Source organism: Dendrobates tinctorius, unplaced genomic scaffold, assembly GCF_039654945.1.
Source record: "Dendrobates tinctorius isolate UK_male_01 unplaced genomic scaffold, ASM3965494v1 ptg000059l, whole genome shotgun sequence".
Taxonomy (NCBI): domain Eukaryota; kingdom Metazoa; phylum Chordata; class Amphibia; order Anura; family Dendrobatidae; genus Dendrobates; species Dendrobates tinctorius.
Genome location: NW_027361727.1, coordinates 20246744 through 20261993, shown reverse-complemented (window position 1 = coordinate 20261993; position 15250 = coordinate 20246744). Strand labels below are relative to the sequence as shown.

Here is a 15250-nt window from a genome sequence, read left to right as displayed (position 1 = left end):
CCATGCGCTGTGCAAAAAAATGCTAATGTGAAATCAGCCTTAGGCTGTGTGCCCACGTAGCGTTTTTGATGAGTTTTTTGGGGTCAAACCGCATAAAAAAACCGCTTAAAAGAAGCATCCCATTCATTTAAATGCATTTTGGCCTTTTTGTGCCAATGAATGCGTTTTTTACCGCTAAGTAAACGCTTAGCGGTAAAAAAAAAAACACAGCATGTTCATTAATTTCCGCTTAGGTCCGCGTTTTTGGCTATTTCCAATAGTCCAAAAGACGCGCAGAAAAAAATGTATCAAAAACACGCGTTTTCTGGGACGGAGAACCCATTTCCTGAGCATTTAAAAAACGCTACGTGGGCACATAGCCTTAATGTTTCCAGGTACAAAGACCTTCAGATCAGTACTTGGTTTTATATGCCATATGCACCAATAGTTTTGTTATGGTATTATTGAAGGTGGTTTTCTTATAATTTTATTAATAAACATTGATCTCAAACCAAAAATGGTAATAAAACTATTCAACAATTCTCTGTATTTTAATGTATGTGAATTTATACTTCTGTTCACATGCATACAATATCACTTTCTTTTTATTACACAGGCACCATACATATCAGCTAACACTACATGATTTTGATGTTGTTTTCCATCTGAACTCCCTTCTGTTCACTTGTGTCATGTGATTTTGTAGTGACTCCCTATATATAATGCCTATGTTCTTCCCCGGATTCACCATTAGTGATGAGCAAACATGCTGTCTGATGTGTTATCCTAGCACGCTCGGGTGCCATCAGAGTGACTTCAGTGTGCCCTAATAACACGTTGCGGCTGCATGTCTCACGGCAGATAGCCACAACCCATGCTGGGGCTGCCTGTTGAACAAACACGAACGTATTATTTGATCATCTCGAAGGCACTCTGATCAACACCTTATCCAAGCATGTTCGCTCATCACTATTCACCATCTCGCCAGATGTTTCCGTTATAAACTGCACACTGTTCCACACACCTTTTTTCTTAGTGGGCGGAGAAGGGGCACAAATTCCTGTCAGTGTTATGGTATGTGCTCACGCTGCGGATCCGCAAGCAATGTACAGTACTGTTAGCCAATGGGATTTCAAAACCGAAGTGCCCACGGTGCGGATTTTTCTGCGCGGATTTGCTGCTGTTTTAAATCCGCAGCATGTCAATTCTTTCTGTGGATTCCGCAGCGGTTTGACACCTGTTCCATTGTCCAGGTGTCAAACCGCAGTTCACTTTACCTGCAAACCCGCAGGTGAATCCACACTGTGTGCACTCACCCTTACTGATGATGATTACACAGCTCCTGTCACACAGATATAATGAAGATCTTGGTTCAGCTTCCATGGCTGTTTATATTATAGTCTTAGTTTTTTTTAGACTTCCAAATAAGCTATCATCCCAGTAGGTAGCAGATCATGAGCAGTATAAAAAGTAGAGAGGCTGACAAGGAGAGTGTACTTTACAGAACATGCAAAACACCAAAGATAATCAAGTGAAGGGGTTCAGTGACCATAAAGTATGTATATTCTAGACGACTTCATTAGTGGTTTATATATTACCAGGCTAGCTTAACCTTTAGGCAAAGTGGCTGTGATCTGAAGAGGAAAGATTGAAAGTTAATAATTCTAGAAAAATTAAAATCAAATCATGGAAAGTTTAATTGCATTTGTTTGGGAAAAATACAACAGGAGAGCTTCAAAATAAAATATACATCGAAAAATGACCAGCAAGTATTGCATGGAAAATACAGTTTGCACTAAAACTATGTATGGATCGCAATACAAAGCATTAACATAAAAAAAAATGCTAAGTTTGTACCCAACGCAGATAATAAAAATTTGGCTCCTATTGTAGCAGGCAGCCGTTTGGTCTCAAGGTTTCAACAACTTCTTGGTTACATACAGCTCTGGCAAAAATTAAGAAACCGCTTTCAAATGTTCAGTTTGTCTGATTTCTCTCTTTATAGGTATATTTTTGAGTAAAATGTAAATTGTTCTTTTAGTCTATAAACTTCTGACAACATGTCTCCCAATTTCCAAGCAATACATTTTGCATTATTTCTGACAAAGAAAAATGGTCAAAATTATATAAAAAAAAAAAAAAAAAAAAGTGCTTTCAGACCTCAAATAACGCAAAGAAAACAAGTTCATAATCATTTAGAAACAACAATACTAATGTTTTAACCCAGGAAGAGTTCAGAAATCAATATTTTTGTGGAATAACCATGATTGTTAATCTCAGCTTTCATGTTTCTTGGCTGCTTTCCACCAGTCTGTCACACTGCTTCTGGCGCAAAAATGTAAGCCATTTGTGTGATGGCTTGTGACTATCCATCATCCTCTTGAATACATTCCAGAGGCTTTCAATGGGGTTCAGGTCTGGAGAATGTGCAGCCCGTGACAAGGTTTTGATGTGGTGGTCTCTTAATTTTTACCAGAGCTGTAGAAATTGGCTTTGTCTCGCGTCACAAAGAGGAAAGTTAAAAAAAAGAAATCAAACATGTGGCTTAAACACTATTTTCTTTTAATCAAAACATTTCATATTACTGGGGAGCAGTGCACATTTGTATGCAATTTTTACCAGTTTCATTGCAAACCTTTCCCTCCTTTACACCATGTCAATTATCAGACACAAGCTTAGAATATATAATTGTGAAGTAACAAAAACATCCAAGCCCCCTATATCTGACATGTGAAAATAAAGTGAGATAATGTGTCTCCCTCTTGTAAAAGATAAAAGATCAAGAAAGCCTTAATGCCACATCAATACCGAGTTTATTATGAAACAAAAGGATTTTGGTTTGCAGAAGATATGTACACAAAGCAAGAAGAGTGAAAAGGCTGTAATACAACGTGTCAGTGCCTATCCCAACCAATTAGATCACTTGAAACCTGAACGAATGCCAATAGTGACTTTTCTGTTACAATACGCCGTACACTTTAAGGACATCCGTTTTACCAGTCACCCTATATTCTAAAAACACTTGTCAGACATGCCCCCAGAGATGCAGTTACATGTGTCATGTAAAGTTGGGTGCTTGTGCTGCTCTTAGATAATCATTATAAGCCGCATATTGAGTATAGTCAGATTGTGTTTCGGCGGTGTGGCGAAAATCCATTTGAGCCTTGGGCGGCGATTGACGGGAGGAATCCTGTGGCTTCTGTGCTAAACGGCGATAATCAGATAGTTCAGAATAACGGCGGTCAGGGGCGATCCTGCGGTCGAAACACAAAAGGAGTTTTTTTTAAATATAAATACTACTACAAAAAAATGCAGCGCAAACCACACAAGTAGCAACTAGATAACAAGAAAATGAGTAGAGGCCACATTCAAACGTTCAGTATTTTACATAAGTGTTTGTAAGACAAAACCAGGATTGGGTGAAAAGTGCAGAAGTGGTGACATGATTCTATTAGGGTATGTGCACACTAGGGTGACCGGATCTCATATGGGGGGGGGGGGAAATGTCAGAATCTTGTTCGTCTGTACCCCACAAAACGATTCCCCTTTCCAGATATTGAGATAGCCAAAATTTGAGCTCGATCAAACGACGTTAACCCGTGCCGCTCGTCGCTCAAAGTTTGAAAAAATCCAAATTGAGGTATTTTAAGATTTAGGTATTTTGCATAGTCTGTTAGACTATAAAGAATGTGACAACACTGCAGAAATAGCCCTGACCAAATTTTCGAACCATTTGTGGTATTTGAATGCAGAGTTGGTGGGATTATCGTTTTTTGATCCCACCATTACAGACAATGAAAAGTTGTTAATGGCTAATAAATTGCTCAGTAGCACAGATGAACCATCAGAGCACGCTAGGGTTGTAAATCCAAAAGTTAGGAAACAAAAATTAAGAGAGGTAGGAAGTAACCGACTTTAACGACCTTCTGACAAAAGATGAAGAACAAAAGCAATATGTCCTGCAAGTTGTAAGCAAATGCCAAGCATTATATTCTGACGTTTCAAAAACTACTTTAACAAAAGCTCTAGAATAGATTAGATAACTATGGAAAATTATCAACTCATGTAGGTTAGCGTGCTCTGATGGTTCATCTGTGCTACTTGATAGTCTCTGGAGACTGGTGTTTTCGAGTGTAAACCGTATGTGCTTACACTGCTGCTAATTATCATCAAGAGTCCTCCAGTACCAGAGGAGTGTTTAGCTTCTAGTCGGACACAGCAGTTGACAAACCAATGTTATTGGTTATTTTTTTTATGTAAACATCGGCCTCTACTTGCCTAGTGTCGAAATAAAATGGGTTCAAAATTAGGTGCGGTTAAGTTGGAGTCACACATAGCGACTTACCAGCGATCCCGACAACGATATCAGCGTGTCAGGATCGCTGGTAAGTCGCTGTGTGATTGCTGGTGAGCTGTCACACAGACAGCTTCACCAGCGATCAGCACAGCGACGCCGAGCGCGCGGCATCGCTGTGCTCGTTAGTTACCAGCGAGCTGATGCAGGGAGCTGGTAACTAACGTACACATCAGTATCCAAGGGACGTGCGTCCCTTAGATAGCCGATGTGTACATTAGTTACCAGCTGATCGCTGGTCTCCCGCCTGTCACACGCAGCGATGCGTGCTGGCCAGCGGGAGATCAGAGACGAAAATTTACAGAGGTTTCTTGCAGCGATCAACGATACTGGCAGGGGGGCCGGTCGCTGACACACACAGCGATCTCGCTGGTGAGATCGCTGTTATGTCACAAACCTTGTGACTCAACAGCGATCTCGCTAGCGAGATTGCTATGTGTGACGGGGCCTTTAGTTCCTATATTTTTTTTTTTGTAAGGTGGAAGAGTTTATTTTTTCTACTACAGAGCTCCAAACTCCCAGCAAATACAAAGACAACATCCGTAATATAATTCTGTCGGCCTGCAGCTTGCACTAGGGGGAGCTTACTGCATACTGTTAATAAATTAATGGTGCCTTCACCAGCTTGATGTTGTCACAGTGACGTGTAAAGCCAGGCTCTCGCATCCCTCGCTGAACATGAAAAGCAACTGAAAAGTTCAGTAAGCAATTTATTTCCATGCACCTCACCCATAACTTTTGTGTGTAGGTCCCTGTATTATAAACTCAAAAATTAAAGCATGCAGTAAGCCAGAACCTCTCATTTTTCACAGTGTGTATTAAATATTTCATCTCTTCACAAAACGTAAGATACGGTAAATATCACCCCACCACCATCCCCCATCCACCCCCAAGTCAGAACTTAAGGAATAATGCAAAAATAAAATCTTTGTATAAAGTTATAAGGGTATTCCAACTTCCTAAAACAGGAATATCTAATCACTATGTGCTGTTCACAGGAGGTGGTGAATCCGGAAACATGGCAGGCACCGGCTATGCCATTTCTAAAACTCCCATAAAAGTGAAGAATTCTAGAAAGAGCATAGCACAGACTGGCTGTTCTCAGTGTCTCCCATAGAGGCAGATATTCCCATCTCAGAGATCAAAGTATTTTTGTGAATGACCCTTTACTGGTTAAATAGTATTAGTAAGTTGGATAAATCAGTTATTTACCTATAAATGTGAAGGGGATTTGGAGCACTGTATCAGAAACATCGAGCCCCTCTGTCCTCCAAAGCTATTAACGAGAAAGTTTTATTATGCAGTTAAACAGTACTACTACAAGACAGTAGCGGGGGTTTTACATAGTGATCATCAGGTGATATCTGCACCTAGTTGTGAACAATGCAAAGTTATCCAATAGACTGCAGCTGAAGCTCAGTAGTTAAAATCTGAAAACTCATGCAGCCTTATAACGCTGCACTGCTTAGATGCTAGAACCCCCCCCCCCCCAAAAAAAAAAGTGTATTAAGCAGGGAAACAATAAAACATTCATCTTATTTAGGTCTCATTAAAAAGCATACATGAAATAACAAGCAATAAAAAAAAATGCCAAAAGTACAGACACATGAAAAGTGGTTAGTAAGCCTCTGAATAAGCATCTGTGAAACGCAAGTCGCACACGTGTGAACCACTGCACTGCCGATGCACTTCTTACAACATTGGTTGAATTCGCTGGTTATCAGGGTGATTTTATGGTACACAGTGACCACTACTAATACTAATCTTGGTTCCGCTGTATTTATTCAAGAACATTTTTTTTTTATCAATGTTCTTTGCATGGACATTATATGCATTTACCAGCAAATCCTTAGCCCACCCATTGTATGTTACAAATTGTTTTGAGACAATTACATGTATACATGCTGTTTTTTTTCTTTACTCACCCACCATTTTTTATGTGTGTTTTTTTATACTTTCACCTATGCTTTTTAATGAGACCTAAAACTGTATAGGTTCTATTGGGTTTCCCTGTTTACTGCACCTTTCTTCTTGATTTTCCATGATCTAATAAGCGCAGTGGGACAAACCACTTCTGGCTTTGAGCCACAGCTCTTTGTTTCCTTACCGATTAGCTGTTAGGTAGCAACTTCCTAGCTGTGACTGAACAGCACAGGATGGACATACAGTGGAACAACTTTTCAGACTACTTTGGCCCACGTCAGTGACATTATATGCCACAATTACTATCCCTCCTCTAATTAAATAGGTGATACATTACTAGGACAACTCCTTGTCATAACCCACACTTGGGCTCACAAAAAAAAAAAAAAGCTTATTCTCACCTCCCATGCCGGCGCCGTTCCCACGGTGTTGGCACTTGCACTCCCCAGGGCTCCAGTGCACTTGTTGAGACATGAACCCTGGCACCCAATGAGTTGCCGGCGTCACTGTTCCGAGTCTTCTGTCGAATTGAACAAGTGGAAGTCAGATCACCTGCAGTTCGGATGTCTTCATGTCCAAATTGTTTGAAGGCTGGGACAGCGACGCCAGTGCTGACTGGGCACCAGGGTCACCGCGTGACAACATCCGCACAAGAACCTTGGGGAGAGTGCTGAAGCCATGGTAACAGCTCCAGCACGGGAAGTGAGTATAAGCTTCTTTATTATTTTATTGAAGACAAGCGTGTGGTATGACAAGGGGTTGTCCTAGTAACGGACAACCCTATAACAATAGACCTTAAAACTTTCTAGCCAAAAAAAGGTCCCAAAATTCAACAATTCACCGAGAGGTGCAAAAACTGCTTTCCTCCTGAAAGAGCTAACCTTACAGACCTAACTGATTTAGGCCAGGTTCACATAGCGTTAACACAGCCCGTTCAACGCAGTGTTGACGCGCTGCGTTAACGCTATAGCATAATGCGATATGCTATACCGCTAGCGCTGACGGAGCCTCAGACGCTACAGGCCGCGTCTGAGGCTCCGTCAGTGCTTGGCGGCACATCGCGAACGCATACCACTTTACGGCATACGTCGCGATGCGCCACATAATGGGGGTCTATGGCAGCGTTAACGGACTGCCTAAAACGCAATGTGACCCCAGCCTTATACTACTTTCTGTAGAGTAACAATACACTAAGGAAATTATAACTTTCCTCACTTTTACACAATATACTGCAGAATACAAATATCCAGTAGGCAGCTTGTCCAGAGCCTTATGAAAGAAAACAAAATGCCCATTCCTTGCTAAGGGCAAAAAGGACATTCCTTTTTCACCTCTTTGGATCTTATGTAATGGTAATGTCAACCCAGACTAGCTTGCTTGATTTTACTTACCCTTTATAAGCATCTGCCGTTTTCTTGAAGCTATCGGAGGTAGTGCTTCGTGGCGGTGAAAGACAGGTGCGCTCATACATGAGCGCATCATTGGTAGCCTGAAGGGATGAATAAGCAGCCTGTGTCCCAAGGCCGGAGATTTGGGAGGGGTCATAGGTGGTACCTTGCTGCTGGCGATATGCAGTAGCTGGCGCATAGGGAGTAGTGGTGGAAACGGATCCGTAAGGGTTGGCTGCAGTCTGGGTGGTGTAGGACGACGACGCCATTGCAGGAATTTGTGCAGCGTATCCTGTGGCAAGAGCTTGTTGTCGATAAGCTGCAGCTGCCTGGGCATGATATGCAGCGGCGTCTGCACCATATGCAGCGGCGGTTTGACTCTCATATCCCGTCTGATTCACAGCAGTAGCAGCACGAGCAGCATAGGCAGAAGACAACGCCGAAGTCTGACTACTATAGGCGGCCGACAATGACGGAGTTGTCTGGACCCCATAGGCGGATGAATAGGCAGCATAGTCTGTTGCTGGAGTACGATACTTCTGTGCAAGTGCAGTGGAGGTCAGGGCTCCCTCATAGTATGCTCTCGTGGGTGACCTCCGCATTGGACTCCTGTCTCGCGAGTAGTACATCGGGGAAGGTGGACGCAATCTGCTGTCGTAAGCATCATATCGCTCAGAATCTCCAACATAATGCTCATATGGCGATTTCAGGGCATAGGATGCATAAGTCGCTTCTGTTGCTCTCCTGCGGTTATAAGCCTCAGCGCGGCTCTGTGGTGCATCTCGGAATTCATGAGACCTACGTGAGCGACCGCTATAAGAGCTATCGTTAGCGCCGATAGACCTATTAGTCTTACTGGACATCTCCACATTAATCCGTTTGCCATTGAAATCTCTGCCAATCAGATTCGCGATAGCTTCCCTAGCATCGCTTTCTTTTTCCATGTGAACAAACGCAAAGTCTGATGAAGTAGCATACAAGGAGAGGAGAAAAAAAAATATGTTATACATCTTTCAGAAGTTATTACATACCTACACCGTAATATTTTCAAATATATGTCATAGGCCATAGATGAAATGCCAATCAGAGAATGAAATAAAATTCACAATACTGGAGAAACGACCCATAATGAAAAATCTCCAAGCCCCAAATTAACCAAGGAGTCGGATTGTATAATATCTACTTAATGTTAAGAGTAATTGTATGATAAACAGCGCTAAATCTAGTTGCTCTTATATCTGCATAACCAGATCTGTCACATCAGACACTGGTGGAAACTCACAGACCGCTCTGACCTAAAATAGGGTCTATTGCAGTATAAGCTGTGTTGGTGGAAATATCAGCGCCATATACAGAGCTATACTTTCCATCAGAATGGAGGCATCCAACAGAGCCAGCAATGCACATTTGCAGAGACCAAGGCCGCGTTTACAGTACGCAATAACCAGAGTTTGGACAGGCAGATCGCACTAAACACGTTCCCAGACATTAAACAGACGTTCGTTATTTAATAGGCAGATATTGGCTATATGCCAATAAGGAAATATAAAAAAAAAAAATGCTACAAACTGCGTTTTTTTGGGTCAGCTTACATGGCACTTTCTGGACATTGTTTTCATACTCATGTGACTAAAGGCCTCAGAATGGCTGACAAGCATCCTGGTATCTGAGAACTATGTGAGTGACTGTCATGAGAGCTATGGTCACTGCAGATAGGTCTACCAGCTATAGTGGCCACCTTCACATTAATCCTTTTGCCTCATATCTCTTCCGGTTTGTTGAATGCGTCCTTACTTTCATTTTGGAAGTGAACGAGCGGAGTAACAAAAAATATTATTCTTAAAACAAATCTGTCATCAACAATTTACATGACTAACAAATAGAAGCCAATCGATAACTTTATGACCCCAAACTGTTCTTCCGGCAGGGAGACCCCTTTTTATGGTACATGTTAATGAGGCTGAAAGAGCACTGGGGCGTGTCCATGAATTTCCAGAGCCTCCCGTCTCCTCAGTATTCATCGCCTGGTGCCATCCTCCTCTGGTTGACGGAAAGGACATTGGTGTGGCAGATACTTCACAGACACAATGAGAAGATCAAACTGAACATTTCCTGCACATAGACATGATGTAATAGATCCAACAACCTGTCATCCAGAGGGCGGCACTAAGTGAGGAATACGGAGACGAGAAGTAGAAGTGCGTCATCACACCCCACTGCACTTCCAGCCTCATTTACATAAGCCTACTAATTGTGATTTCTCATAATTGTCTTTCAGTTTAAAGTGCTACACTGTCGAATAAACCGTTTTGGAGCTGTCAGTAAAAGTTGTTAGGCAGGTTATCTTCATAAGGGTTATCCCTTCTCCGACATTTACAGTGTATCCACAGGAAATGGGAACTTCAGCCATCTCGCATCACGATGCAATTCTCAAAATTCCCACAGGAGTGTATAGAAAGATGCGCACGTGCGGCCAACTATCCATTCCAAATGGCTCAAGATAACGTGGCTGCTGCTCACGCTTCTGTGACCTGCGCCTATAAGTCATTTATATCATATCCTGCAGCCATGCCGTGAATATCTGAGATGAGAAAACCAATAAAATGTGCCACTACCTTGCGCCATGAGGCCAAACATCTGAGACGCAGCCAATCGCACAAAGGGAAGGCAATTATCGAGGCAATTGTAGAGGTCCCAAGATGTTGCATGCGTGCCTTCTAATAAAAAAATATTTGGGCACTGAATGGTTAACTAGAAAACTAACCTCCCTGACAGGCTACCCACATCTCTCCACACAAGATGCAATAATGAACAAGGGGCTGCGGAGACAGTGGCGCTCTTAATAGAGATGAAACTCCAAACAATACAAATACATGTACAGAATATGTAATGCAAAATGCAGGTATCGTAAAAGGCATTTACTAGAGATGAGCGATTGGATTCGCTGGACCCTGGTTCTGTGGCAATGTGAGCAGTCTTTGGCAACTGAACTGGAGCCCTGCGACCCAGCTCCTACCTGCCAGCATCCCCAGCTACACTTCTGGATAGTCGGCATGGCGCAAAGTCATAACTACAGCAATACAAACACACAAGACGTCGTGCCAGGCTGGCTGATCAAAGGAGGAGCCGTGAACGGCAGCAGGAAAGAGGTTCTCAGGGTTCCCACCCAACAGCCATGGACTACTGACCCGGCGCCGCAGCAGGCCCATGCAAATCAATGCGATCAGCTCTATTCTTTACTCATCCTATTAAGCCGTGTTCAAATGGAGGGTTTTTTTTCTTTTAAGGTGGACAAAACTTTGCTTTTTTTTCCAGTAGGCTTTTTTTAAACAGATTTCAAGATTAATCTGCCTAAGTGGCATGTCACTTTTTTTACCCCACCGGGCGTTTTTCAATAATGAGGGGGTGGGGGGGGATCATTAACAGAAAAATGATTTACCACAGACAAAAATAGGAAAGTTTTCCAAGCATTTTTGAAGCGTCCACACACACACAAAAAAAACAGCCTAAGTCCATTTTCTCTCAAGTTTCTGGAGATTTTCTGTTCCAAAATCCTACTGTTCATGTGAGGGTTTATTATGATTATTATTATGGGGACGGTTTAAAGTCAGAGTAAATTTCATTTTAAGTCCCTATTTAGTGCCATAGTCTAAAAATAATTTCCAATATACTTGCATTAAAGGGAATCTGTTACACCCTGGGGCACTTTTCAGCTATTAATATGGGCATACAGGTAATAGAAATGTTAGTCTAGCCTTACCTCCGCTCCAATGACCTCCAGTGTGCGTGCCGATAGGATGCTCTCCTCACTTGCTCCCTGCATAGTCATTGCTATGTACACATGGTTCCTAGTGATGACTATGTAGAGGAAGTGGGAGAGCATCTTATCAGCATGCGCACGTGAGGTCACAAACTCGCCTGCGCAGAAGATTCCTGAATACAGCGCTCATAGAAAGGAGGATGAGGTATGGATTTCTGAGGAAGTGCAGGACCATAAGGCTGAGTTCACACGTGGCATTTTTTTTGCGTTTCTGCGGCGGTTTTAACCGCGCGATTTTGCAGCGAAAACGCAAAAAACAAGCATCCCATGCATTCCTATGGGATTCCGCAATGCTGTGCAATGCTGCGGTTTTTACCGCGGTGGAATCGCTTCGCAGTAAACAACGCAGCATGCTCATTAATTTCGTGGAATCGCGGCGATCCCGCACCCATAGGAATGCATTGTTCTGCTTACTTTCTGCATGTGGCTGTGCACACCATGCGAAAAGTAAGCAGAACATTTGCGGATGGTACCCACGGTCCGGAGGAGAGGAGACTGTCCTCCGGGCTTTGGGTACCATATCCCTGTAAAAAAATAGAATTTAAAATAAAAAATATTGTTATTCTCACCTTCCGACGTCCCATGCAGCCTTCCCGCCTCTCTCCACGCTCCCGGTCCCAGTAAGCCTTTGCAAGCGATGACGTCCGTTCTCGCGGTCATCGCGAATGACCGTGAGACGTCGCGATCCCGCGAGAACAGACGTCATCGCGGTAATTGTCGCAAAGGATTACTGGGACCGGGAGCGTGGAGAGAGGCGGGAAGGCTGTGCGGGACATCGGAAGGTGAGAACATTTTTTTTTTACATTCTATCTTTTACTATTGAAGCCGCATAGGCAGCCTCAATAGTAAAAAGTTGCTCACACTCGTCAAATACTATGTTTGACGAGTGTGACCAACCTGTCAATCAGTTCTCCAAGCGATGCTACAGATCGCTTGGAAACCGCTAGCATTCTGCAAGCTAACTACGCTTGCAAAATGCTAGTTTTTGCGCGGGAATTTAAAATGCGATTTTCCCGCGGAATGGAATTCCGGAATTTTTGCGGTAATTTCCGCTACGTGTGAACCCAGCCTAACTGATGTGCATGGGAGGGAGGTAATATTACAATGAGGAAAGGAGGCAGGGATATCTTCCAGGCATGACATGCCCCAGAGACTGGAAGAAATCATTAGCATAAAGACTGAATATAACATTTCTCCACAAGACCATTAATATCAGGCATACAGGTAGGACTAGTGTAACATGTATGCCCATAATAGGTCATACGTCCCGGGGGGTGACAGATTCTCTTTACATGGATGACGAAATCTGTCCAATAAAATAAAAAAAAACCTCAAGAATAGCAAACTTCTCTAAGGGTAAGTTCATACTAGTAGTTTGTCAGCGTTTTTTCTCCAGCAAAACCTCGACAGGAAAGAAGCTGCTGAGAAAAAAAACCAAAAAAAAAAAACCACAGGTTTGCTTTTTTTTTTTCCTTGTCTTTTTTGTATACTAGCTTTGTCTATTGTGCATCCAGATGAAGCTTAGTGCAAAAAAAAAAAAAAAAAAAGCAAAACTTGATACCTGCATTTTTGTCGCAGATTTTCAGCACCCGCTGATGCAACAAAACCAATGTGTGCGCATGAGATTTCTGAATCTCGGACATGGTTGGGTACTGAAATACACAGGTGAAATTTTGCATTAAAAAAAAAAAAAAATGCTGAAATAATGTCTAGTATGAACCTTCCCTGAAAGAAAAGGAGTTATTACAACAAAAATAGAACTTCATATAAACATTGCCTTACTGCTGATGTGTATAGCCGGCCTTCGGGCAATGCTAAACCTACACCATCAGGCTACTACTCGCCCCGCACTAGTCGGGAACATTTTTGAGGGGAACCTCCGGATCCATTGCACCTCACAGAGAGCAGGAGTAAGGCTGCGTTCACACGTAGCGTTTTTAAACGCGCGATTTTGCCGCGAAAATAAAAGCACCCCATGCATTCCCATGGGAATCCGCAATGCTGTGCTAATGCTGCAGATTTTCCCACGGCGGAATCACATCGCGGAAACATCCGCAGCATGCTCATTAATTTTGCGTTATTGCAGCGATTCCGTCCCCATAGGAATGCATTGTTCTGCTTACTTTCTGCATGTGACTGTGCCCACCATGCGAAAAGTAAGCAGAACATTTGCGGATGGTACCCACGGTCCGGAGGAGAGGAGACTGTCCGCCGGGCTCTGGGTACCATATCCCTGTATAAAAAAAATAAAAAAAAAACACCCATCGGCATATTCTCACCTTCCGATGTCCCTCGCAGCGTCACCAGGCCTCAGCGACGCTCCCGGCAGGTGCCGGGTATTGAGGCGCGAGTTTCTCGCATTTCACTCGGAAGTGTGACCCCGGCCTTACACAGAAACTGCGCTGATCGACGTGAATGGGGAAATTAACGGCGCAGCTTCCCACATCGCAGAGGTGACTGCGCCAACAGCCCGCGATGTCCCCACACAAAGCGCTAACTGGATTAATGGCGATAAGGACGCATCACATGACGTCGAAACACACCCTCCTGCACAGGATGACGTTACACGCATCTCCAGAAACTGTATTAATGGCGATCGTTTGATTCAGACGCATTACACAATGTGGAAACATCAGTTTCTCACAGGAGGACGTTACGCGCGTCTTGACGACTAAACGATAGACTGATCTGTCAATCGAAGCACACGGTGATCCAACACGGCGGCTTGTGGGTCCCTCAGCCATCTCCTTCTGGGCACGGGCCACACTAGAAGGGGATAAATAGACGCAGCAACACAGAAACGCGGGGAGAAGGCGACTATAAACACGACGAACGGATCCAGTCAGACAAGCGGCCGCCATCTTGTGTCACCCAGCGCGCGGGCGGCCATTTTCCTTTCCTCACACACAGCCTTCCTTCCTCCTCCGGCCGCCATCATTACCTTTCACCACATCGCACTCTACCACATTCCCATACGTTTCGAACAAAGCTCGGAGTTCGGAGGCATCGCAGTTGCTGCCGACATTGCCTACGAATATCTTCCAGGTGTTCTGGGGTCGGGGCTTCGACAGCTCGACCACCAGTTTCTTGCCGTGGACCTCGCGGCCGTTCAGCTCTTCGATCGCCTTCGTGGCGCTGTCCGACGCCCGCATGTGAATGAAGGCGTATTGCTTCATGACGGCGCAGCTCACCACCATGCCGTACTTCTGGAAGAGCTCGGTCAGCTCCTCCTGCGTGGTCCGGTCGTCCACATTACCGACGAAAATCTTAATGGTGTCCCTCATTTTCGCAGCTACCGTGAGGGAAAGAGAGAAAGATGGCGGCGGCGGGCAGATATGCTCAGTGCAGAGCGAATGTGTGGGCTGCTTCCTTCCTGGTGTGATGTCAGTTCCGGGGCCGTGCTCTGACAGCAAAGACAGGAAGAGAAGCCTCCCATGTTTGTCTCCGTGTATAATGAGGGGAGGGGTGGAGTGGATGTGTTTAACGAGGGGAGGGGTGGAGTGGACGTGTTTAAAGAGGGGAGGGGTGGAGTGGACGTGTATAATGAGGGGAGGGGTGGAGTGGACGTGTTTAAAGAGGGGAGGGGTGGAGTGGACGTGTATAATGAGGGGAGGGGTGGAGTGGACGTGTTTAAAGAGGGGAGGGGTGGAGTGGACGTGTTTAACGAGGGGAGGGGTGGAGTGGACGTGTATAACGAGGGGAGTGGGTGGAGTGGACGTGTATAACGAGGGGAGGGGAGGGGTGGAGTGGACGTGTATAACGAGGGGAGGGGTGGAGTGGACGTGT

The 15250-nt window shown here is 44.1% G+C and overlaps 1 protein-coding gene across 3 annotated transcripts; it reads right to left on the bottom strand.

The window, feature by feature from the left end:
• Nucleotides 1-1652: 1652 nt before the first annotated feature.
• LOC141092405 (RNA-binding protein 14-like) lies at nucleotides 1653-14932 on the bottom strand. 3 transcript variants are annotated; one of them, XM_073578533.1, is made up of 4 exons: nucleotides 14406-14922; nucleotides 7648-8605; nucleotides 5546-5609; nucleotides 3097-3233 (listed from the first exon to the last, which is right to left on the bottom strand). In XM_073578533.1, the coding sequence occupies exons 1-3, from the start codon at nucleotides 14746-14748 to the stop codon at nucleotides 5546-5548; spliced, it is 1365 nt and encodes a 454-aa protein (XP_073434634.1). In that variant the 5' UTR covers nucleotides 14749-14922; the 3' UTR covers nucleotides 3097-3233. The 3 variants fall into 3 exon arrangements, with proteins under 3 accessions (XP_073434633.1, XP_073434635.1, XP_073434634.1); XM_073578532.1 differs by lacking the exon at nucleotides 5546-5609 and having other exon boundaries at nucleotides 1653-3233; nucleotides 14406-14923; XM_073578534.1 differs by lacking the exons at nucleotides 5546-5609; nucleotides 7648-8605 and having other exon boundaries at nucleotides 3039-3233; nucleotides 14406-14932.
• Nucleotides 14933-15250: the final 318 nt, after the last annotated feature.